At 31.4% G+C, this 27,086-nt stretch overlaps 1 protein-coding gene across 8 annotated transcripts; it reads left to right on the forward strand.

The window, feature by feature from the left end:
- The first annotated feature begins 7,947 nt into the window (after positions 1–7,947).
- On the forward strand, positions 7,948–18,501 carry LOC143082316 (putative N-acetyltransferase 16). Of its 8 annotated transcripts, none has more exons than XM_076257957.1 (5): positions 7,948–8,060; positions 9,263–9,277; positions 14,812–15,007; positions 16,090–16,323; positions 17,886–18,501. In XM_076257957.1, exons 3-5 carry the CDS (start codon positions 14,840–14,842, stop codon positions 18,402–18,404), a joined length of 921 nt encoding a protein of 306 aa, XP_076114072.1. In that variant the 5' UTR covers positions 7,948–8,060; positions 9,263–9,277; positions 14,812–14,839; the 3' UTR covers positions 18,405–18,501. The 8 variants fall into 8 exon arrangements, with proteins under 8 accessions (XP_076114072.1, XP_076114074.1, XP_076114077.1 ...); XM_076257959.1 differs by having other exon boundaries at positions 7,954–8,060; positions 14,785–15,007; XM_076257962.1 differs by having other exon boundaries at positions 8,006–8,354.
- Positions 18,502–27,086: the final 8,585 nt, after the last annotated feature.

Genomic DNA, 27,086 nt, shown 5'->3' on the forward strand with positions numbered 1-27,086 from the left:
ACAAACAATAGTACACAAAACGTAACATAAAAAACTAAAGACTGAGCAACACGAACGGCACAAAATAAAATTGGTTGATATCAAGTATTCCAGAAGGGTAGGCAGATCATGCTCCATATGTGGTACCCGTCATACTGCTAATGTTATTTCAAATTTGGTTATAATTCTAATTCGATAGGTCACATTCGGGGAAAATGTATGGGATTGTAGTTACGTCATCTATGAAACGGATATTCCATAACAGTCAACCAAATCGACAACTGGTGATGGCGTTCGTAAAACTTACTGACTTCAACTTAAGCACTTAATCAATTGTTACAAAGATTGCTAAGGTTGTCGTAAAACAAGTTGTTGCAATGAATACAACAACAAATGGAAGTTTTTAACGACCTTGACTGGCCATACAGCCCTCGCGCGTTCGGTGCAATGAATATGTCGACTTATCATACCTTCTTTTTTCTTTATACTGCAGAAGTTTTAGTCACTTATATTATTTTATTTTTTTTGCAATGAATATGTCGGGTAATCATGCCTTCTTTTTTCTTTATACTGCAGAAGTTTAAGTCACTTTTATTATTTTTATTTTAGCAGATAAGGATTAATTTCCAAAGAAATATCATAGCTGAATATCGTTTGGTCTGTTATGAGTTTTATTTTAATTCGGTCGATTGACATCCCCGTATTCACATGTAAACAGGATTTTAGTCAAAATGTTTATTATTTTTAATATTTTGATAAGAGATAAAGACTTCATTTGTAATGAATTTAAACATTTATCATTTTCGTTGCTGAAAAATATTTGGACATGCTTCAAATATATAAGTGGGTCTACATACATCAGAATTATTTACAATACAATAAATACTTCAAGTACTCTAACTGTTCAAGCGAAACATTCTGAATACAGTAGTACTTCAAAATTTTTCAATTCAACAGATATAATTGCATCAAATGTAGTTTATGTGTATAGTAAATTAGAACAATTTAACTTACCAGAATAGAAAATAAACTTTTTTTTTGGAATAAAAAGATGATAGCTGAAAACGTAAAAAAATTGATAAATGTTTCTCCAATCTATCTACCTTTGTTTTTCTTGCCTTCGTACCGGCAGTCCTGTTGTTTGAAGGCTTTCATACTTGAAAGGTTGACTGGTAGTGTTGTGTCTTTCTCGTGTTACATTGCAATAATCATTTATAGAAATGCGATAATCAATAGATTGATAAAAAGAAACCTTCGTAGCAATACTGTATTTGGCAGGTACTTTGCTGCATCGGTATCAGTTTTGCCAGAGGTACTTGCAACCTTATTTTTACCACATCAACAATAATTCTAGATGTCATGACATTGTCGATTTTGTTTCACTCTAAGTTGAAGGAAATAGAAAAGTTTCATTTGAAAATGTTATCATCACACAAGACAAGACCTTGAAAAATACACAAACATTCCACTTTTAACACAAAAATCTATTTGTTTTCCATATGACCGCCTTTATATAGGTTATATAGATCAACCTTCCCCCATGTAATAACTGCTTTGTTTCTACTCATGTATTGAAAAAGAGAAGGCGAAAGATACCAAAATGGACATTCAAACGCATAAGTCGAAAAACAAACAAGCAACGCCATGGCTAAAAAAAGAAAAACACTAACAGACAAACAACAGTACACAAAAAACAACATAAAAAAACTAAAAGCTCAGCAACACAAACTCCACCAAAAACTAGTGTTGATCTCATGTGGTCTAGAAGGGTATGCAGATCTTGTTATAAAGTTGGCATCCAAACCTGTCAAACAAATTTACTTTGAATCAGCCCTGTGTTTGGGTAAGAGTAAATAGATTTTATTTAAGGGTATCCCAAACATTTTTAGATATATTTTATAAATGTAATATTTTATTAAGGAGTCAAACGACTTCTCCGTATGACAGTTTAAAAAAAACCATATAATAATCTGAATGTAAATAAAGGCAACAGTAGTATACCGCTGTTCAAACTCATAAATCCATGGACAAAAAACAAAATCGGGCTAAAAAACTAAAACTGAGGGAAACACATTAAATATAAGAAGAGAACAACGACACAACACTACAATGTAACACACACAGAAACGGACCAAGCATCAGACAAAATCCAACGAGAATAACAAATAAAACATCAAAACGAAATACATGAATTTGGGATAGACAAGTACCATGACACGTCTTATCGCAATGTGAATTTACACTCAAAAATAAGAGAAAACAAACGACGCAACGTTAAAATGTCACACACACAGAAACGAACTATAATATAACAATGGCCATATTCTTGACTTGGTTTTAAAGGAAAAAATGGTGGGTTGAACCTGGTTTTGTGGCATGCCAAACCTCTCTCTTTTATAGCCATGTGAAATATAACATTAAAATGACAATTCAACACCACAGGAATACAATATAAATAAATTGGAGAACACAATTGACAAAGAAACACACGAACAACAGCCAACAAAACGCAACAAGTTCAAAATTTTAATACGCCAGAAGTGCATTTTGTCCACACAAGATCTACTAGTGACGCTCAGACACAAAAGTTTGAAAGCCGAAACAAGCACAAAGTCGAACAGCATCGAGGACCAAAAGATCAAAAAAAGTTGTGCCAAAAACGGCCAGGGTTTTCTGTTAGTTACCAGAACATCCCTATTATTTAGAATAATTTATACTTTTGCAAACAGTAAAATTTATAAAATTACTATACAAAAGATGTACATGATAAAACTGAATTATTAACTAATTACAGGAAACAACTGAAATACATTACATAACCAGACATTTGCAACACAAAATGTAGACACATCCGAATAAGTTTAAACCTCAACGCCAAGTGACGTCATATTTGAAAAATAGATAATATTTATATAAAAACAGTAATTTGCAAGACTTTCAATGCAAGGCAAATAAAAAAAAAGTACTTTAGTTATGCTATCAATAGATGCAAAAAACTGATACGTGACGCCAATGTTTGATCATAGAATACGGAGTTTATGTTCAAGAGTAAGCTCCTTAATAAGGAACTGCTACAAACAGAAAAAATTAATACACGTTTTGCAAAATATAGCAAAACCAACCATTCCACAGATAATACAATCTACGCATTTCGAGCGATTTTAACTTTTTTTTCATTTAATTGACAGTATCTTTAACATGACATGTCCGTACTGATGTGTTGGCTACTGGACTGCGGTACTGACTGATAATTTACAAAGAAACAGAACTTAATTCTTAATGCGTTACGTTTACACAGGACTCATAAATGGGACTTGAACAGATCATTATTCAAAAAGATTATTCAACAAGCTTTAAAGTGTCAATTTTACTCGCGTTGGTTAAACTAAATATGTGGTAAAGCCTTACATAAAAAATATTTTACTCTAATTAAAGAGGCTTTAGCAACGATTGAGACAAAATTTGTCTTTGTTATGCTTCAAAAATTTATTGTCAAAATACGCATGCAAAATATCAATACAAAGTTCGTTGATGTATTATAGGCTTGCAAGTCAATAATGCAATTAATTTAAACCTGTATTCATGCCACCTTTTATTTTAACCTCACCTGAACATGGGTTTCGCATGTCCATTTATTGAAAAGAAAAGAGTATCAACAAATAATACATGGAACCGCCAATTAGAAACATTTTATTGTCCAATCCAGCAAATTAAAAATCAGTCTTTTAAGACAAAACTATAATTTATTATTTTGACATTATTACCTATTATGTCTGTTTGTTTTGTGCACACATCGTTGTCATTACTATTAGATTTTTGAAGTCAATGTCTAATTATTGTACTAATATGTGGCGTTCTGTATGGTTTCCAAGGTTGATGGAGGGGGAAAAATGGTGACTAGGGCAGGTCGGATCAACAAACAATTCGAAGGACATAGCATATACAAAGCACTTAAATCATTTATTAAACAACGCCAATGCAATGGTACCGTGTGTAATCATGCTTATATTGCAGCTGACACAAATCAACTGATTTCGACCGCGATTTCTAGAGGGGAACTTGCTGTGTTGGAGAAGAAAGTAGGTTATTGATATTTTTATATGAACATGAACTATTAAATTGGGTCATGTAAGCTATTTCTGCCACCTTGCATTTGTCGTCATCCATAAGTCTAAATATTATCATTAGTCTTCTCTTCTAAAGCCACTAAACCAATTCCAACGATCATCAATGAATCTTATATAAAACTTGTATCTAGCTTCCACCAACCAATCAGCATGGCTAAAATAAAGCATAATGGTAAAATGAATGTTAATGTATGATGTCTTCAAACCATAAAAGACGCAGAATATATGACGGTTTGTAATGCTCACATTGTCAAGATCAGTTAACAACGTTACATTTCTACCAAACTTATCTGATGTAGCCTTGTGTTTGTTATTGCATTAAATGAGATTTTTGATCAATTTAAACATTTTAAAAACTATAATAGGCAGAAATGGTAAATTTATAAATATAAGTAATAACTAATATAATTACTTACAACCACTTCATTTGAACTTTGTTGGGTAGTTGTCTCATAGGCAATTATACCACATCTGCTTTTTTTATAACAAAAATAAACTTTTAAAAGATGCATGCACTTACTGATAACTACTAGAAGTTCAAAATACTTTTCCAGCTGATAAATACAGGTGTATTAAAAGAAGAAATACGGGACTTATCATTAATTTTTGTAAGTAACTGGCAGAAAGATCTTAAACATTATGATTCATTACTACCAAATACGTTCAAATACGTATAATGTCCCCGGCGGATATGGAAGATGTTTTTAAATCTAATGATACATGCATAAAACTATTTCCAGAGGTGAGAATACTATGTAATGTAGTACCGTATAGACTTAAAAAATCAAATATTCCATTGATTTTTTCGGACCTAACCTTAATAGTCGGAAGTTATGATTCCGAGTGGCAACTGATCACGTGTGGATCATATTCCAAATGTGAAAAAGTGTATGTTTATGAATTATATGTTTATGGAAATAGCAGTTTCATGAGTGAACACGTAGTTATACATTTGAAAAATATCTTGAAATACTGACACCGCGGGTTAGAACTGCTTTTACATTATTACTAAAACCAAGCCAAAGCATTTGATACTGAAATGAAGAAATGTCAATTCATTGAAGTAAATGGGTCATGGAAATCGGAATATCTGCTTGAAAGCAAATTGAAGTAAAAATGTTTCATTCGAAACTAAAGAGAACATAAAGAAGGAAATAAAATAAAATTCATCTCAGTTCTCAAATTTGTTGCATTTAAGTTCACCACAATTACTTTAATAAAACAGAGCCTTACTTTTGGTTTCTTATTCTCTTATTCTTTATCTGATAAATCATCCTCTTGTCGCCACTGTCAAATAGTATCAACAATTCCAACCATATATTTATATTTTGAAAAACCTTATTCTGAAGTGAAACATATTTTATCTAAATAGTGTACCTTGTAAAAGAAAGGACTACGAGTTTGACGACGAGTGTTTAATGTATATTTAATTCGTACATCTAACAAAACAACGTAGTGCATAAAGCCAAAATTAATAACAAATATATCGAACTCCAAAATCAAGTAAACAAAGGTGGGAGAAATAAACCTCCCCCAAAATCTTCAATCACAGACTTCACAATTTTGCAATAAAATCAAAACCTTTGATTGTCATTCTACACTACTTATTACACATGCTCAATTGAAAGAACGACTACTACATCGGTTCTCCAAACAGAGTCTTTCTACAATTACGTGTGTAAGGTAATGAGAAATCTTACTTAGTAAGGAACCACACTGATTCCCACGACAAATACACAGAAGATATAATCATACAAATTCTAGACTTTTTTTTCATTTAAACAACACATTTGTTGAGTTTTGTTAAATGATATTTCAGCAAACAGTCAGATATGTATTAATAATGCACCACTACTCAATGACTTGCTCTTGTAATCATAAAGTAGAATTCATACACAGAACCTTTTGAAAGAAAAATTAAAAGCATCTTTCGAAGTTCTTTAATTTTACTTTTAGACATATTGATGATGTTTAGCCACTGAACAACTAATTATGCATTAAGTGCTTACATCTAATACATTCCAGTGAACTTGAAATTAAGGATAATAGCGAAAGTTGAATGTCTGCTTCATTTCTAGTTTTCCTCAATATTGATACAGGTGGACAATTTAAAACCAACATTTTATTCCTCGATGGTATCACCAGCCCAGTAGTCAGATCTTTGTGCTGACTTGAATTTTCATTGATATGGTCATGTTTATAAATTAACTGTTTACAAAACGTTTGAATTTTTGAATGACTAAGGCTTTTCTATCTCAGGAATAGATTACCTTAGCTGTATTTGGCAAAACTTTTAGTAATTTTGGTGCTCAGTGCTCTTCAACTTCGTACTTTATTTGACCTTTTTAACTTTTGTTTATTCGAGCGTCACTGGTGAGTCTTTTGTAGACAAAACGCGCGTCTGGTGCAAATACTAAATTTAATCCTGGTATCTATGATGAGTTTATTTATGACAAACGTGAAGATTTCAACTTTTTCCAATAACAACGTTTTTGTCTTTGCAGCAAAATGACCTCTCCTTATTCGTATAATATTAACAAATCTCAGTAAATTCATTAACATCGTGCATGTTCAAACTAAACAAATTTCATCAACAGGAGTGTTTTCCTAACACAAAACTGCTCTCACAGAGTTATATGGAAGAACTACTTCACGTGAAAATGGGTTAACCATTACGATGTACGGTTGTCTCAATTCATCACAACCAATTTCTTGTCTTAGTCCTAGATCTTTGGCTACCATTGTAGTCGTTTGTAATTTATGCCCTATTTACGACTGTGACATTTTAGCTGAGTGGGATTTATTATGGCGTGTGATGCATGTACAGCAGAAGATGCATACTCTGTCAACACACTGGTTTCACTACTTTAGAGTTTAAGCGAATCCCTTAGGTTCTGGATTTTACCTTGAAATGTCTTTTCCTAATCGACTAATGAGATTCGGCCATTGGTAAACTACTGCCGCCTTAATTGACCAAGTGGTTGAATGAATGGTGTCATTGTAACAGTCACCGTATGATTTGCATGATCGTATGAAATATCTGACTTATAAATTAATAACAGGGTATAGTAGTGATGAAAACTCGCAAATTCGTTTTTTGTTTTTATTTTACAAAACAAGGAAAAAATTGAGGGAAGCCAAATAAGTACTAATATTTGACAACGCCGAATTCCAACTTCGTTTTTGCCAGTAAGAATTTCAAAGTTGTGCTCAGTGAAAATGAAGAATCTGCTTTGAACCCCGGTTTTGTCTAGTTCAATCTTTAGTTTTCTTTAAAATGTTTTGCTCATTCTTTGACTTTTTGTCATGACGTTGTCTGTTTTCGACTCGTTGTTTAATTGCATCTTTTACAACTAGTTACATTAAATGATTTACTAAAACTCTTTCTATCAATTGTCATCATTGAATAATTGTTTTATTTTCATTTCATTTGCAACTATTTAGGCAAGTAACCAGCCTGAGAAAGTAGATGTATCACCAAACACGACACCTGTTTGTCCACATGCACCGTCATTCGCTGTTCTTACAAATACAGTATCACCTTGATTGACACGTTCGACCACTATAGACGTCGAAGTTTGCCTAAAATTAAGGGAACCACTGTATGCGTATTCGTGTCCATATATTGATTCATTAATAATCAAATCAGTACATACTTCACTATTGTCCCCATCATTAGGGTGTATGTAAAAAACGTATACACCGGATGTCAGAACAATACATAGTCCAGTGTACCCATTTCAATTGTTTGTCTGTACAGTATCAAATGTGTAAATATGGTGTTCGACCACGTGACCCTCGTTCTTTAACATTTTTGCACTAAAGGCGATTACAGGTGATACTAGTGCTACTGCAAGAATAAACATATTAAGGAATGATTTACCTCCCCTGTAATGGCAGCCACCATGTATTTTTTTGAAGTCCGGGGAAAACAACAAAATACTCAATGAATATGTAATAGAAATACTTAAAAGATTGCAAAAATCAAAGACAAACAATCGTCTAGAGGTTTTACATAGTTCAAAGACATTTATTACACATTTATTACGCATTTTTAATCGTGGTATTGTCACATAGTTTCATCGCTTCATCGTTGATAATTTGTTTACCTGTTACGTCATACATGTACATGTCAATCATAAAGGTAATATTAAAATTGACACACAATATACTGATATCATCATGGCAAGCCCTTCAAAAACAACTATGGAAGATCTGAAAACTCTTATTTTGGCAGTAGACTCAAAAGTAAATAAATTTAATGAGAAATTAGATACAATTGAAAATAAATTTTCAAATCTAGTGCAGGAAGTAAAACAGGATGTAACACAAGTAAAGTAAGAGGTCTCAAAAACAGGTCAAGCATTAAAAGAATTAAGACAAGATCACGACGAGTTACACAGAGGGGTTGAGGCTATGGAACTCAATGTGCAATCTCTAGAGGTAGAGAAGTTAGAGTCAATGAGACAGAGTTTTGAGACTGACATAAAAAATTTAAAAGAAAAGCAGTTACTTCTTGAAAAACATGATCGTAAATATAACGCTTTAGTGTATGGCATGCCTGAAAAGAGTGATGAAAACATTTTGAAAGTAATTGATGACCTGATGATGAATTATTTAAAAATGGAAAAACCTAAAGTAGAGAGCTTCCCATTTGCAAATGCTCATAGAATACCAGCTAGGCAGAATTCAGGAGAGAGAAAACCACCAAATCCCATAATAATTAGATTCATACATTATGCTGATAAAGAGCTATTCTTATCACATGGGTCACATTTAGCCGGAAAGAATATCCGCATTTTAGATGATCTGCCTCCATGCATGAAGGAAGCCCGAAATGAACTTGCAAAAATTGCATACAAGATTAGGTCAGATGAAAAACTAAAAACACGCATTCGTCACTTAGGAGTCACTGTAATCCTTGAAACACGCACTAGTTCAAGAGACTAGTGGCATATTCGCAAGCAATTCCGTTGTTGCTAACTTGCATAGAACCTTCAAATACTCCATCACATACTGTTATCACTATTGATAAGTTTACTGACTTTGCTTCAGATATCTGCTTTTTGTCTCCAGTAAAATACATATACTATGCATGCATATTTGTACATATCTACAATTTCTGATGTATTTATTATTTTTTTTATACATTTTAGAATACTACAATGAGTGTAAGTATATGTGTGTTGAATTGTTCTCACATGTGCTTCTATGTGCTTTTAGTTTATGAGCTGGCATTTGTTAATAACATTGCAATTGAACAATGGATACCATTCTCAAACTATCTACTTACATGTAACTCTCATTTAAATAATCAAAATACAGAATATCTCTCTCATATTACTTTTATATAAATAATCAAATATTAATAAATCAATGAAAAATAATTTTAAAGAAAGAAAAAAGAAAAGGGAATCAGTTCTCTTTTTCAGACAACTTTCTAAATATGCATTTATATATTTAACCACGGGCTGAAATGTTAATGTCTTAATTGACAAATTACTTCTGAGAGATTAGTTATAGTTTAGGGTTGAACCCAAGTTGTAATTATTGGCTACAGCCATTTTATTTTATTTGCTTTTTTATAATCCAAAATTTGTTTTTATTTATAAAAATCAGAAAACATATCATAATATGACAATCATGATTGTTGTTACTCTTGCTTTTTTTTTTTTTATTTATTTCAATTTTTATGATGTTTGCACAATGTTTTATAAAGATTAATTTATGCATGAAGGTATATTTATATATCAACTTGTTTTTTCAGATATAATATTACAGCTTTGTATTTTCATAGACAGTTATATGAGTCAAAGTATAATTAAAGGAATGAAAATCATAAATGGAAAGTTTATGCTATATCTTAGCTATTTAAATGACTAAGGATGCATTAAAAATTTTCTCATACAACTGTCAAGGTTTAAATTCTAGAGAGAAACGGAGAGATGTGTTAGATTACTTAAAATCAAAACTCTGTCATATTTACTGTCTGCAAGACACACACTTTACTGAAAAAGATGAATCATTTATTAGAAACCAATGGGGAGGAGAATGCATTTTTTATTCTTTTGCTTCAAATCAAAGAGGAGTTGCCATTTTATTTGCAAATAATCTTGAATATAAAATAAATAAGATAAAGAAAGATGATGATGGAAATTTCCTTGGTGTAGATATTACAATTGAAGGTAAATATATAACACTTGTTAATTTATATGGACCAAATAATGACTCACCATCTTTTTATAATAAAGTAAATGAAATAATATAACTTTAACTACCAACAAGTTATTCTGACAGGAGATTTTAACTTAGTTCAAAATCAGGCATTAAATACATACAACTACCTAAACATAAATAATCCACTAGCAAGAGAAAAAATCTTTGAACTTATTGAAACTTATGATCTAATTGATCCCTTTCGAGAATACTACCCAGACAAGAAACGATTTACATGGAGAAAAGCTAATCCTCTGAAGCAAGCTAGGCTTGATTTTTTTCTAATATCTTGGAGTTTCTATCAAAATGTAAAAGAAGTAGAAATTCAAAACAGCTACAGATCTGATCATTCACCAATAGTTCTACACTTTAAAATAAGTGATTTCAATATTGGGAAGGGTTTGTGGAAATTTAATAATAGTTTATTGTATGAAATAGAATATGTTAAATCTGTTAAAGAAAAAATAAAACAAGTAAAAGATCAATATGCAACTTTAGTATACAATAGAGATTCACTAGGCCAGATTGATTGCTCAGATATTCAATTCACAATTAATGATCAGCTGTTTTTAGAAACATTAATGACAGAAATTAGGGGTAAAACAATTTCCTTTGCATCATATAAAAAAAAAAAGAAAAAAATAAATTGGAAAATTCTTTAGTAAATGAAATTCAAAAATTAGAAGAAAATATACAAACCACAGAAGCTCTTGAAGATCTCAACCAAAAGAAATCTGAATTAAAAAGTCAATTGTTCATGAACAATTGAATGGTCTTTCCTTTTTTCTTTTACTAATTGCCTTCTTAGTTAAAAAATATATGGTTTCTAAGGACTTTTATGTTCATAAGTGGTTGCTTAGTGCAAAAGTCATTCCTAAGGATAAATATATAAACATAAGTTATTAAAAATGTCATATGTACTATTCATAGTATTTAAAGTTAAAAAAATAAGTGATTGCTAAGGACTTGTATGTCGTTGCTAGGGACAAAAATGTCATTTCCAGTAATAAAAATGTCATATTTATATTATTCATAGCCTTCTAAGTTCAAAAATATATGGTTGCTATGGTGTTTTATGTCGTTGCTAGGGACTTGACCTCTGACCTTGACCTAACTTTGTAGATCTTATTATGCTGATCATTTTTGCAATTCAAAGTTTCTTTTTATCTCTAACCACTTTTGAGTTATAAGCAAACAATCATCATTTCGGACCCCAAAAACAGTTTTGGTGCCCTAGTTCCATAACAGTTGGTCCAATGATTTTTAACCCACATAACAAATGTAGATCTCGACAAGACACATATTTTCTCCGTTACATTTTATCAGCCATCTTTTACGGTTATTTAGTAAATCCGATAACAAGCTAAGGTCAAAATCTAGGTCATGACCTTGACCTTTGACGTTAGGTTAATTTTCATGTTCATGTGAATTGATGATCATTGGTGATGATCCTAGGTGGCTACAACTTACAGTTTTTGAGTTTTAGTGGCCAACCGACATTTGTTAATTTTCAAAGGGGCATAACCCTACCAATGAGTCGTTAAATCTTTTCGATTCAAATGTAACGATGCACCAGGGTCTGTTCCTGAACAAATTCCACCCTTTGTTTTTTTCTACCTATCTACCGGAAAGAATAATAATAGTAATTAAAAACCAATTGTTCAGAGAACAATTGCAGGTCTTTCCACTGAAAACAATGTATTTTAATATGAAAGTTGTAAAATTAAGTTTAAAATGTCATTTCAATCGTCAACTGATAGGTTATTGTACGCTGATTCCAGAAATATATGGTTTCTATACAATATTTTTTAAATAAGGGAGATAATTTGTTACTTTCGGTTTGAAAAATGTTACTTCCGATAATATTTGAATATTTAATTGACACTGATTCCAAAAAGATCTGGTTCTATATACTTTTTTATTAATAAAGTACAAAAATAGCTACTTCCGGTTTACACAAGGTCACTTCCGGTTGTTTTTTTCAAGGTTAAATGGTTTGATACCTTTCGCCAAAAGTCTCATGGATATATCATGTATAAATATGAGCTGAAAGCAAAGGTCAAAAACTAGAACGTCAAATTAATCTATGACCTTGAGATCAATTTCAAGGTCATAAACCAAGGACCTCAAATCAAAAGACCATAGGACTTAATTATATTTGGTTAATCAGTTATATCACCATACACGTATTTTTAAATACAAGAGGGGAGAAAACTCACTTTTACGTTCAACGTAACCTTGCAATCAAAATTTACGTGTTACGACATGTCGCAACTAACAATTTAGAAAAAATAATTTGTCGATATCTTATACAGTTTCTGGAAATTAGTGGAAATAAGCCAAATTCAAAAATTGGAATATGACCTTGACCTTTGACCTTGACCTAATTTTTATTTTTTTGGACCAAGGACCTCAAATCAAAAGATCCTTGGTCTTTAGCACTTATGGTTTACAAGATAGAAATGCATATCACTTATATCAAATGCATAAGGGGAAATAACTCTCATATGGAGCGTTCATATCACTTCGGTCAAAATAGGACAAATCATGCGAAGGATATAACGAGCAATTTTGTAAAATAAATTTGTCATAATATTTTACGGTTGCGAAGGAGATGCGCTAACAAGGAAAACAGTGTTTGGGGAGATAACTCCTACAAAGAAAAGTATTCGTTTACGCAGGGTAAATTTCAAAAGCGCATAAACTGTTCGATATCATATACCAAATATCTAAGCGACATATTGCGAAACAAATGTTTATCGCAAGAACAAAATTAGGCGGAAGAAAAAAAAAAAAAAAATAATCAGAAGAAAAACAATAGGTCTTTCCACAGAAAAGTGGAAAGACCTAATAATAATAATAATCAGAAGAAATACAGTAAGGTCTTTCCTTATAGAAAAAGGAAAGACCTTAATTACAAATTTTAAGACAAGAGAAAATGCGTGGTTATTATGTACGCTCAAAAATGCAATGGGTAGAAGAAGGAGAAAGATCCTCAAAATATTTTCTCAACTTAGAAACTAAGAACTTTGTTAATAAAACAATTAAAAAATTAACAGCTGCTATTAAAAGAATGAAGAGTAATAAAAGCCCAGGATCTGATGGGTACACCAGTGAGTTTTTAAATTCTTTTGGATAGATTTAGGTAAATTTGTTCTTAGATCAATCAACTATTGGTATAATATGGGTGAAATGTCAGTATGCCAAAAAAGAGGGATAATTACTTGTATACCAAAGGGAGATAAACCAAGACAATATATGAAAAACTGGCGACCAATAAGTCTTTTAAACACAATTTATAAACTTGGGTCTAGCTGTATCGCAGAGCGTTTGAAGTCTATTTTATCACTTTTAATAAGTAATGATCAAACAGGGTTCATTCTTGGAAGATATATTGGTGAAAATACTAGACTAATTTATGATATTTTATTGTATACAGAAGAAAATGATTTACCTGGTATTCTCCTCCTTATTGATTTTGAGAAGGCGTTTGATTCAATTTCTTGGAGTTTTATTGAAAGTGTATTAGACTTTTTTAATTTTGGACCTTCTATCAAACATTGGATCACTACTTTTTATACCAAAATTCAATCTGCAGTAACTCAAAATTGCCATCTCTAAGATTTTTTAGAGATTCAAAGGGGATATCTAATTTTTTCTGAAGACCCCACCCACAAATCGAAATGGTCGCCATGGCTAAAAATAGAACATAGGGGGTAAAAATTATTTTCCTGTAATTTTATTTTAATACAATTTTCTTGTCAAATATCACGAAATTTACATTTTCAACCACAATTCCTTATCCCAAGATATAATAGCTTTATTGATTTTTTTAACAGTAGTTCGTATTATGACAAAATATTAAAACTGAATTAGAATAAATTTCCAACTGGCTAATATATTGACTTAATCATAGCACGACGATGTTTTGACAGAAACACATGTTCGAATCAAATATACATGTATTGTAACTGCAACTAGTTGTGTTTATTTCCTAAAATAGCAAAACAGCTATATTTTGAGCAATGTCAATTTTGAATCACTTTTTGTACAATGAGAGGTTCATTAAGGAATTATAATAAGTATGCAATTAAATTTCCAATTTAAACAGCTATAAATGTATAAATTTGAGTCGCAGTATAAAAGCAATATTAGGTCTATGTCAAAAACAAACTTTTTTGTATTCGGAACAAAACTGGGGAAGTACGCAGTAAAACCTCGCATACAAAACAGTTTATATTTTTCTGACATTGACCTTATATTGTAAATTTATGTCCCGAATAAAAAAGCACTCATTATATGAACAGTTATCGTAAGCATTATTTTGATTTAAGTTTTTTTTTCTTTTCTGTTTTCTGTTTTTTTCTTTTTATTAAATGTGAATACAGTTTGATTCTAATTTTCTTTAAAATCAAAAGAAGTTGCGGTAAGCAGGTTACTTTTATTTTGTTTATAATTGCAGAATATGTTTTTATTTCGTGTCAAACAGCATTGAACTAAGTACACATAAACAAGGGATGTCAGACAAAGCAGAAGTTAGAAGAGTTTCTGAAGCTGATTATGATGTTGTAATGTCAATTAGATCTGGTGTTTATGGTGGTTATGATTATCTTCCGTCCATGTTTAAATCCCTTATAACACAGTCTCACAACAAAGGATATGCGTCAATTATTAATGGAAAATTTGTAAGTTTTATTTAACTTCGTTTTTATCTGATTTTGTTTTAAAAAATGAGGATAGTAATTTGAAATTGCAATACGAACCATTTAAGTCAAAGAAAAACAATAGGTAAAGGAAAACAAATGTTTTAGAAAAATACTCAAGAATGAACGGCGTATGTGAACTGTAAATTCAGAAACTTACTAAATCAAGACATAATTAGAATCGATGCAGCAAAGTTTAAACGAATATCAAAATTCACTGAAAATGACGAGTAAGTAAGTTATCAGCCTTATTTGAATGTCTTATCTTTTGTCGTTAAACAATAGTTACAACTCAAAACCCTTACTATAAAGAAATGTATTAGATTGAAAGAAATGGTCATCCTACATTCAATCTTAAAGCACATCAAATGTACTTTGATTAGACAATTAACTAAATATTTAGATCATTTTCGCAGACAAAACTATAATATTAACATTGTTTAATATCGCAGTGATACCTTTGAAGAGTCATTACTTTTCGTTTATTTAATTAAATGTCTTTGTATTGTTGCTCTGTTGATCCTTTATATATATGTTATACTAGGGAAAAAAACGCGCAAGCAGGAGTTGAAGACTACTTGAAATGTTTATGGTGATAACACAGCTTGGGTTCGTGTTTTTCAAGCTGTTTTTTCCATTGGTGCATTATGTTGATAGTTTTAATTAGTTTGTTAGATCTCCTTCCATAGGAGTTTAAATGTCTCGATTTTACACAAAAACGTTTTAGAAAGGAGAAAATAACTCATAGAAAAAGAAGACTACCTCGAACACTGATGAATAAAGATGTCTCAGTTGCGCATGGTTGTAGTATTTCTTATTTGGCGAAAGGTGCGAGTGAAGTTTTGTCTCTGTGTGAAACATGTGCCCAAAGAACGGAGGAAATAACTACGCTTACGCTCAGGGTAAAATAATCGAATATGATTGCCCAACCCATGCTTAAATGAAAACAAATCTACGGCTGCCATGAATTATTTCTTAAATAATACTTCAGACGATCGTTGGCTTGAAGACAAACCGGATAAACAAATTTGGTCTCATAATTTAATAGTATAGTTACATTACAGGTGGCGTTTTGCATGGTTTCAAAAGTGGATGGAGGCAAAACCGTTGTTACCAGAGCAGGTCGGGTCAACAAACAATACGAGGGTCGTGGTTTATATAATGCCCTTAAATTATATCTGCAAAAACATGTCTTCAGTGATGGAACTATTTCAAGTCATACTGTCGTTTATGATGACACAAATCAATCGATGATGGATAAGACATCTAAAGGAGAATTCACGTTATTGATGAAAAGGGTCTGTAAATTATGGCGGCAAAAGTAAACCGATGTTCAAATCTAATTGATATATTTTAATAAAACACACCAAGGTTATTAAAATACAATCACTGCGAAAAACGCATAAACTATAAAAGAACTAGGCATGAAGTGTCAACAGGCTAAGCGTTTACTGCTATCTTTGCTTCACATGAATTGTAATTCTTAATTTTAAAATCAGAATATCTTGAATTGCTTTATAACACTATAGTCGCCGTCAGGTAAAATTGGCACAATGATTTTTGTCAAAAACAAATTTAATATCAGCCGCGTTTACTCGAGATGATGTTTTTTTATTTAGCGGAAGTAAAATCCTGTCCAAATATCCACTACTGTCCTACCTTTTATTGTGTTTGCACACTGTATAATCCTGACCTTTACATTTTTCAAGATTATTTACATTGAAAAACCGCCATCTTGGTTTCTATGAGGTTCCCTTTTTACATAACATTCGTTAATATCCTTTTCATTGATGATTCAATTTCCCGCGCTTTTTACGTAAAGATGACGAAAAGCTCCGAGAAACACAAGAAAATGGAGAGCACGTGAACTCCACGGCAACAATTCCGGTAATAACAATGTCGGATTCCACCATACAAAATAATCTTGGATTACGTGAAGGTCAGGATTATACTGTGCACAAACAATAAAAGGTAGAACAGTAGTGGATGTTTGGATAGGATTTTTCTTCCGCTAATTGAAAAACATGATCTCGAGTAAACGCGGTCGATATTTAAGAAAATTTTGACAAAAATCATTGTGCCAATTTTACGTGACGGCGACTATAATAGACGTACTGTTGCAAATGTTTGGGTTGAACATATATTCAATATATTCTAAGTTAAGAAATACTGCGAAGTGGAACTTCATTATTCAGATATGTCAATAACGTGTTATGCAATATTTGTAAGAAACTATTGTAAAATTGCCGCTGCTTTTTATTACCTAAAACGTCTGCTTTGTTCGACGTCTTGATACAATCACATCTTTCTTAAAAGTTATAGATAACAGACATTATTAAAACAAAAAATAGAATTAATAACCCATTCCGATATTAAATGAGATATGAGATCTTTATAAAAAAAGAAAAGAAAATTAGTATACAACAATTATATGTTCTTTATAAAAATGTCATAGTACTTAAGTCTTGTCGTTTGTACTCTCGGTAGAAATACATAAAACTACACTTAGTACATGACATGGTTTAGATGCACAAAACGTTTAATTTCTTTGCTAGACCAAATGACACAATCATTTTTAGTCATTCCAAACTTGCTATGCCATTATAAATATGCCTTTCAAATGACATTTCATATGAAACTAATATGATAAAGCAAATAAAACGTCAAATAATTTCTTTTAAAAAACATTCTATACCGAGGATTGTATGAAGTTTAACATATACCAAGTATGAATATATCTTGATTTTACGAGGTTACTAGTTGTTAATGTCATACATGTATATGCTCTTTGTATTTTTGTTTTCAAAATTGCCGTCCCTGTTGTAATTTGTTTGATGAACGAATGTCTTTTTTTTTCCAGAAAGTAATTGGTTACAGAATAGATTTTGATAAGATGTCAGTTATTGCGAAGAGAACACATACAACAACAAATACTCGTACTTTGAATGAAGTTGATCTTATAACAGTTTTTAAGTCTAGAAGTGTATGTTCTACTCTGTTCCCACAGGAGCGAATCATATGTAATTTTGTACCATATAGACTGACAGAACGAAACATACCACTTATCTTTTCGGAAGTTTCTCTTATTGTGGGTACTGGTGAACCAGAGTTGAGTTTTATTACTTGTGGAGTTTACTATCGTTCTGAAAATGGCCATACCTTTATCATTGAAGTGTATGGAAATAACAATTTCATTAGAGAGCATTTGATACTTCATTTTCAACACGCATTACAGTACTACCCTAAAGAAATAAATATCCTAATAATGTGCAAAGAAAATGCTGCTGATAAAATAGATAGCGAAATAAAAGAATGTCAACTAAGTAATATGGATGTTGGATTTAAAACAGTGTTCTTGGTTGAAAAGAACATTAAGTAAAACAATTAAAGGAATTTAAGCAATAGGACAATAAAGGTTGTAAAAATATCACTCAATGATTTCAGAATGCGATTATTAAATGCTGTTTACAAAATTATATTTTTGTTTTTGCTTCTTCAGACTTTTTTTCAATCTAGTTTTTTGGTTATAAAAAACACTTATACCTGGTACCATATATATTCCGTTTACTTACGAATGTATGGGATTTTGTTGGATGGACAACTACTATGTATCACACATCTGCGACACAATATGAATTCGTCATGTTTAATCATTCGCTCTAGTAAATTGATAACAGCTGGTCAATAAGTTTTTGATAAAGTGTCTTTCCTTTCTGTCTCTAATTAGTTAGACTGCTTTGTGTTGTTTAAATGTCTTGTTTTCTAGAGCTAGCTCAAAGAACGTTGATTTTCTTGAACGAGGAATACTGCTTTCTCAAAAGTTGCTAAGACAGGGCTATGAATCAATCAAATTAAGGTCATCACTTAAGATATTTTACGGTCGTCATCATGAGCTGATTGGCCATTATGACAAAAGTGTGTCAGAAATCATATCTGATATTCTTCCTCAGTCATAATTACCTTCCGTCATTACCGAACTGAACAAAGAAATACCACGACGGGTGCCGTATACGGTGCAGGAAATGCTTACCCTTCCGGAGCACCTGATTTCACTCCCGGTTTTTAGTGGAGTTCGTGTTGTTTCTTATTTATTATTCATAACTGTTGATGTAAATGTCCTTTGGTTTTTTTAGTCTTTGTTTACCCCTTGATTTTGATTGTTATTGTCTTTTTGGTTTTTTTTTGTTATGGGGACCCAATCACGTGCACTTTGTGTATAATCGGTCTTATTGCATACATAGTTACACATTATCTGCTTTTCAATTTTATATATTTGCAGATTTATGTTTGAACTTCTGTATGCAAAGTATCAGGTTCTTTTGGTGAATGCAAGTCTAGTTATTGCAATATCGGTTAAATTTTGCACACAAATCATGAAATGGCAACATTTTTTTCCTTATTCGTATATTTTAAACATAGAGTGCTGCTGTCATCTAGTCACATAATTGTATGTTCTAGTTGACAATTTTCTGGATCTATTTCTTCAATTAATTGACCGTATAAGTATTTATACTCAAATACAAATTTTAGCATCGTGTTTATGGTTTATCCATTCAGAGGTAAAATTTACTCTGAAAATAACAAAACGCTTCTTCACTACCATTTTATTTTCTTAATTGTGATAAAATAATTTTGATTTTAGTATATTGCATTTTTTTTAAAAAAAATTAGACGTTAAGAAGTCAAAACTACTAACCACTGTGATAGTTCTTGAAAAAAACATCTATAATACTATTTTCTGAATTTCAAAATAGATCAGTAATTATCGAGGCTTTTAATAAAGGGCATTGATGATAAATGTTACCTTACATATACTATAAATAGATACGATTATGAATAAATAAAAGCAACAGTATATACTGCTGTTTAAAAGTCATACATTGATTGAGAGAAAAAACAAATCCGGGTTACTAACTAAAAACCGAGGGAAACATATCATCTATAGGAGGAACACAAAGGAACAACAGAAACACAGGCATAGATAGCCTTAGCCGTATTTGGCACCATTTTTGGGAATTTTGGGTCCTCAGTGCTCTTCAACTTTGTAATTGTTTTGCTTGATAACGTTTTTGATCTGAGCGTCACTGGTGAGTCTTATGTAGACGAAATTAGCGTCTGGCGTATTAAATTATAATCCCGATACCTCTGATAACTAATTGCAACACAAACAAACGCCAACATACATAGAAACGGAATATTGCAACTGCCCTATCCCGGTCCTTATTCAAGACATTTTAAGAAAAAACTGGCGAGTTGAACCTGGTTTTATGGCTGGCCAAACCTCCAACTTATATGCCAATGTTACAAAATATCGCATAATTAAGTGACATGTACACCATTTAATGACAATTAACATCTTTCATTAACGACAGCGCATGACTCTACATACAGTGATGCATAATCCCTCTATTAAGGTACATATTCTACCAGGTATTTTTCTCACTGCATTATAATGAACATGTTTTCATTGTTTTAAGCGAATTTGTTTTGAAACATTCGTTTGGTTTGAATAGAGTAAATTTGGAATGACAGATACAGTGATGTCCGATTCAGAGCAGAGAGAAGGGAGGAGCGTAACGGAAGCTGATTACGATGACGTAATGTCCATCCGATCATCTGTTTATGATGAATATGATTATCTCCCCTTCAGTTCAAATCATTAATCAACCAACCAAGACAACGAAGGATATGCTACAATTTTGAATGGACAATTTGTAAGTTATGATTTAAGAGTCGAGTAAAGCTTCATTGAAATGACAAATCAATTCGAGCGTCACTGTTAAGTCTTTTATAGACAAAACGCGCGTCTGGCGTGAATACAAAATTTAATCCTGGTATTTATGATGAGTTTATTTGTAATACAATTTTTTTTTAATTTAAGAAGACGAAAGAAGGATAATGGAAAATAATTATCTGCATTGAGAATAATGTTTTACAGTGATAGATATAACCAGCTTGAAAATCTGATACCTGGTTATTGAGAATTGATATCTGGTTATTGAGAATGATAACATTCGAAATTCAGCTTTAATATAGTTCTATATATAAGGAACAATCAGGATTAACACTGTTAATAGTTCTTGTCATCAATGAGAAGAGTAAAATATACATTATTGAAGCTACAAAATACGGAATATTAAATATAATGTATGTCTTATTTTCCTGTTTCATCTTATGGCGTTTTCATTGCTTTATTGTTACGTGACGCCCACGTTTGATAATAAAATAAGGAGTTAATATGCAAGAGTAAACTCCTTGTAAAGGAACTGATCCAAATGGGAAAATGATTAAACTTTTTGCAAAACCAACCATTCCACAGATAACACAACCTAGAACTTCGAGTGATTTTAACTTTTTTTTATATTTATTTGACACCATCTTAACACTTAACATGTCATGTCCGAACTGATGTATTGGCTACTGGACTGCGGTATCGACTGATTAGTTACAAAGATACAGAACTTATATTTCAATCTGTTACATTATTACAAGACTCATAAATGGGACTCGAATAAATCCAGTCATTAAACGGTTTAACATACTTCAAAAAGATTATTCAATCAGCTTTTTATTCGACATTCGTATTTTAATTAGTTACTAATTTCTTATTGAAAGCGTACCATTGTATTGATACTTAAAGGGGCGGATACGTTTGTTCTGCCTTGATTGAAAACGACGCTATTGTTAACATGGTTAATATGTCGTCAGAAAATAGATATATTCAACTTCAAAATATCTAGTTCTAGGTTTAGTCCAACAAATTTGTTTTTGTAAAATCGTCAGTAAATACCAGTTTTATGTAAGACATGTAGTGAAATTGACATTACAGACATTTTTTTTTAAAGATTTATGTACGTATTTCCACAGGTAAAATAATGATTCTGTACGTTTTAATTCACTTAATTCAAGCCAATTTATAATATGGTGATTTTGGTGGTCGGGCATTTGGATGGTTGTAGTGGTATAGTGAATATAGTGGTACCTATTTATGTAACTAATTCCTCATACATTTTTCACCAAGACTCCTAAACCGTTTCAGAATAATTGGGCACATTAAGAGGCTGTACCCGAGTGTTATGTAAGTTTTAGTGAATTAATCCCTCATTTCCCAGACCTGATTGGAGGATATAAAATTTCCACTTTATTTTACAAATGCATAAAGTGTACATTTTACTAGCGTTGGCAAAACTTAATCAGTGATAAAGCCTTACATAAAAAATGAAGCATTAGCTACGATTTAGAAAAAATGTGTCTCTGTTATGCGTCAAACATATATAAAACCAGAATATTGAAATCATTTTTCCCTACTAGAAGTCAGTATGGTTCAATTTGTCAAAAATACACACCCAAAACATCAATACAAAAATCGTTGATGTATTATAGGCTTCCAAGTCATTAAAGCAATTAATTTGAACCTGTATTCATGCGATCTTTATTCTAACCTTACATGGAGATGGGTTTTGTATGTCTCTTTGTTAAAAAGAAAAGAGTACCAACAAGTGATACAAGGAATCATCAGTTAGAAACATTTCATTGGCCAATTCAAGTAAAAATCATTCTTATAAGACAAAACGATAATTGGTTATTTTGACATTTTTACCTATTATGTCTGTTTGTTCATTCATCGTAGTCAATATAATGGAATTTTATGCGACTGTACCAAGTCAGGAATCTGAAGGTTGTTAACAATTCGTTTTTGTTATCAATATTTATAGATTCCTATATCGGGTCATAGCATTATTAGAAGGTGATCCCGATGGTTAATTAGGTGGCGTCAAGTCTAAAACAACGCATGAAATGCTGATACAGTATAACTTATTTAATTATCATTAATCGTTTATCTTGCATATTTTGTAATTTGATGTACGTTTTAAAATATGTTATATAGCAAATATGAACATGTGAATCATATTTGTGAACATGCATTTCACAGGTCATTCCCCGTTAATATCGTTTTTGATAGATTTTGAAAATAAATTCATTTAGGGTAAGGCTGCGACTCATATTGAATGATCAGATCTAAAATTGGGACTAATTTGTATGATTTGCAGTTATGTATCAATGTATTAAAAAGTTTGAACCTTTGAAACAAATTTGCAAAACAAGAATCTAAATATGATATTCGTATCTAATAGACAAATATCTTATATTTTTTATTACTATTGGATTTTCGAAGTCAATGACTTATTTTCGTACTTATAGGTGGCGTTCTGTTTGGTTTCCAAGGTTGATGGAGGGGAAACTATGGTGACTAGGGCAGGTCGGATCAACAAACAGTTCGAAGGACATGGCATATACAAAGCACTTAAATCATTTATTAAACAATGCCAATGCAATGGTACCGTGTGCTATCATGCTTATATTGCAGCTGACACAAATCAACTGATTTCGGGCGCGATTTCTAGAGGGGAACTTGCTGTGTTGGAGAAGAACGTACGTTATTTATATTTTTATGAACAGGAACTATTAAAATAGAAGTTAACATTGGGTCATGTAAGCTATTTCTGCCACCTTGCGTTTGTCGTCAACCATAGGTTTAAATATCATCAGTAATCTTCTCTTCTAAAGCCACTAAACCAATTCCATCTAAACTTGGCCGAAACGATCATCAATGAATCTTATATAAAATGTGTGTCCAGCTCCAACCAACCAATCAACATGGCTAACATAAAGCATAATGGTAAAATGAATGTTAATGTTTGATGTCTTCAAACCATAAAAGACGCAGAATATATGACGGTTTGTAATGCTCACATTGTCAAGATCAGTAAACAACGTTACATTTCTACCAAACTTATCTGATGTAGCCTTGTGTTTGTTATTGCATTAAATGAGATTTTTGATCAATTTAAACGTTTTAAAATTATAATAGGAAGAAATGGTAAATTAATAAATATATAAGTAATAACTAATATATATAATTACTTACAACCCCTTCATTTGATCTTTGTTCGGTAGTTGTCTCATTCGCAATTATACCACATCTGCTTATTTACATTACAAAAAAAAACAAACAGTAAAGCTTTTAAAAGATGCATGCACTTACTGATAACTACTAGAAGTTCAAAACACTTTTCCACCTGATAAATACAGGTGTATTAAAAGATAAAATACAGGACTTATCATTAATGTTTGTAAGTAACTGGCAACACCATGACTCGTTAGGGGACGACCATTTGATATTCAGGGGGAGGAGGATTTTGAAAATAAGCTTTGATAATCACAAAAATAAATGGTTTGTTCTGTGATAGTTTGAAAATTAATTACCTGACTTGTAATGTATTCTAAATAAATAACTCACCAGGTCTAATCGAAAGTATGAGATGGCACCAGATTCTTCAAAAATTCATTTTTTCCAAACAAAAATTAGTGAAACTCTTCCAAAATATTTTAATTATAAAAGTATAAATATTATTTAAATATACTTGAAATGTCTGAAAACTGATTTCACTTAAATTTTCTCAGGAACTCTTACCCCTCTTTTATTTAACAGGGCCGTAACTAAATCGAGGCAAATGCCTCATGTAGGAAATTTCAAAACCAAACGCTTGTCTCCATATCAAATATTGTGTTCACGGCGAGTGCCTTGCAAGAATCAAGTTCTGTTCTGCCTCATGCAGACGCAGCCCCTGATTTTTCGGGATCAATGGGTCTTATTTATTTGTGTTTTGTTCATTGATTGCCCTTCTGTATTTTGTTAGTGTTGCATTCCTTTAGTATTAAATTTAGTAATTTTGTAATCAACTTGATCATGATTTAAAAGAAAAACAGCAGCCACAGACTTAACTATGTGAAGTACATTTTTGCTTTATCATGTATATTAGTCTTTTGATATTGTCCCAAGAAACTTAAGTCTTACACATTTTTACATTTTTCTTTGAGATCAAAATATTTTCAAAAAAATATTAAAACAGAACTTGAATTTCAGAAAAAAGAAAGAGTCTGTGGAACACCCAGAAAGCATGATTTAGCATCATTTCTTCTATAGCTTCTTGGTCCTTCAGAGGCTCCAAAACCTTAAATTTTGTTCCCTCGCTCCGCTCGGCTAAACATTTTTGACAATACTTATAAAAAAGCTAGTTATAACCATACTTTAATAATGTGTATATATGCAATACATGTATATGCAGTAGGAAGTATAGGAGATTAAATCTGCAGAGGACGATGATTAATTCTGATTAAATGGTACATAATAATTTGACTATACATGTATTATTTATAATAAACAAATAATTAACAAATTGTATGTTTCAGAATATTAAAAATATAGTTGTGAAAATAAAGAATCAGTTCCGAACTTTACTGAAAATGTAAAATCTTGCTTCAAAAGTGCAGAAAATAGATTATGTGTTCTCTTAGTTTACAAAAATAAATAACCAATCCAAATCAAATCCTCCTGCCCCCCCTTTCCGCCCCCTCCAGAATATCAAATGGTCGTCCCCTTACTACCAAATACGTTCATAGTCCTACTGTACACTTAATGTTAAAAAAACAGGAATAAAGATTCGCCTCACGTTTAACTACAGTATAACGTTCTAAATGTGATTACATTCATGTTTTGAAATATAACTCATGGGTATTTTTTTTATTACAAAACACTGTTTTCTACAAGATAGAGGATAATTTAAGAGCTCTCATAGAAGGGATGAACACACCACAATATTCTCGTATCATGTCACCGGCGGATATGGAAGATGTTTTTCAATCTAATGAAGCATGTATAAAACTATTTCCAGAGACGAGAATAATCTGTAATGTAGTACCGTATAGACTTAAAAAATAGAATATTCCATTGATGTTTTCGGACCTTACCTTAATAGTAGGAAGTTATGATTCCGAATGGCATCTTATCACTTGTGGATCATATTCAAAATGTGAAAAGGGGCATGTTTATGAATTGTATGTTTATGGAAATAGCTTTTTCATGAGTGAACACGTAATTATTCATTTGAAAAATAGCTTGAAATACTGTCACATTCATGGAAATCGGAGTATCTGGTTGAAAGCAAATTGAAGTAAAAATATCATATCCGGAACTAAAGAGTACATAAAAGAGAAAATAATATCATATTTACTGCATTTTTATTGATTACAATTACTTAAATAAAACATTGCATTACTTTGGTTAGTTATTCTCTTTTTTTCAATCTGACGAATATCCCTCTTGGTAACACTTAGATGTCGCCACAGTGAAATTGTGTCAACATTTCCAACCTTATAATAATATTTTGAACAACCTTATTCTGAAGTGAAATATATTTGATCTTAATAGTATACATTGTAAAAGAAAGTACTACGAGTTAGACGACCAGTGTTTAATATATATTTAATTCGTTCACCTAAAAAACAAAATAGTGTATATAGCAAAAATATCTCAACAAATATAAAAATATGTCGAACTCCAAGGTCATTTAAAAAAAGGTGGGAGCAGAAAAACTCTGCCAAAATCAAATCTCGACTATATCAAGCAACAGAGCAAAAAAAAAAAAACAACTGTCATATCCCCGACTTAGAAAACATGTAAATGTATTTTCCGAGGAGAAAAAAATGGTGGATAAATAGTATTTTTGCATTATTCATAAGTGAATTGTTTGTAACGAGTCTTTGGGAAATATGACATTTAGCCTTAATCTTATTTTCAAGCTCCATTTTACAGGCCTACGTATAAGAGCACTAGCTGTCAAATTCATGGTCACCGATTTGACTCAAATTCTCATATTTGATTTATAACAATGTAAAACATTTATCCAAACTGTAAAAAGTCTGAAATAAACAGTATACAGAGCATGGGGTAGATAATATATAGGTTCGTTTCGTGTGTATTTTAGTCCAGACGCCATCTAATTAACTATCGATTTGACCTCAGATGACCATATAAGCGATGTAAACATAAATAAAGATATGAATAGGTTTAACCAACACGTGCAATTGGATTTTTATAGGTCTGTTTGATTTTATTTTATAAATTAAAAATAAATGTTTCTCATTGTTTTTAACCGTATAAGAATGATTTCATGTGCATCGAATTAGTAATCAAAATAATTTACCGTAGTTTCACTTT

This window comes from Mytilus galloprovincialis, chromosome 7 (assembly GCF_965363235.1).
Source record: "Mytilus galloprovincialis chromosome 7, xbMytGall1.hap1.1, whole genome shotgun sequence".
Lineage (NCBI taxonomy): Eukaryota > Metazoa > Mollusca > Bivalvia > Mytilida > Mytilidae > Mytilus > Mytilus galloprovincialis.

Bases quoted from the DNA above. Each gene is read 5' to 3' on its own strand.
- LOC143082316 (XM_076257956.1), top strand. From the start codon at position 14,594: ATGTCCCGAATAAAAAAGCACTCATTATATGAACAGTTATC. The intron at 14,635-14,784 runs GTAAGCATTATT...TTATAATTGCAG, and splicing joins TCATTATATGAACAGTTATC to AATATGTTTTTATTTCGTGT. The intron at 16,324-17,885 runs GTCTGTAAATTA...TTTTTTTTCCAG, and splicing joins TCACGTTATTGATGAAAAGG to AAAGTAATTGGTTACAGAAT.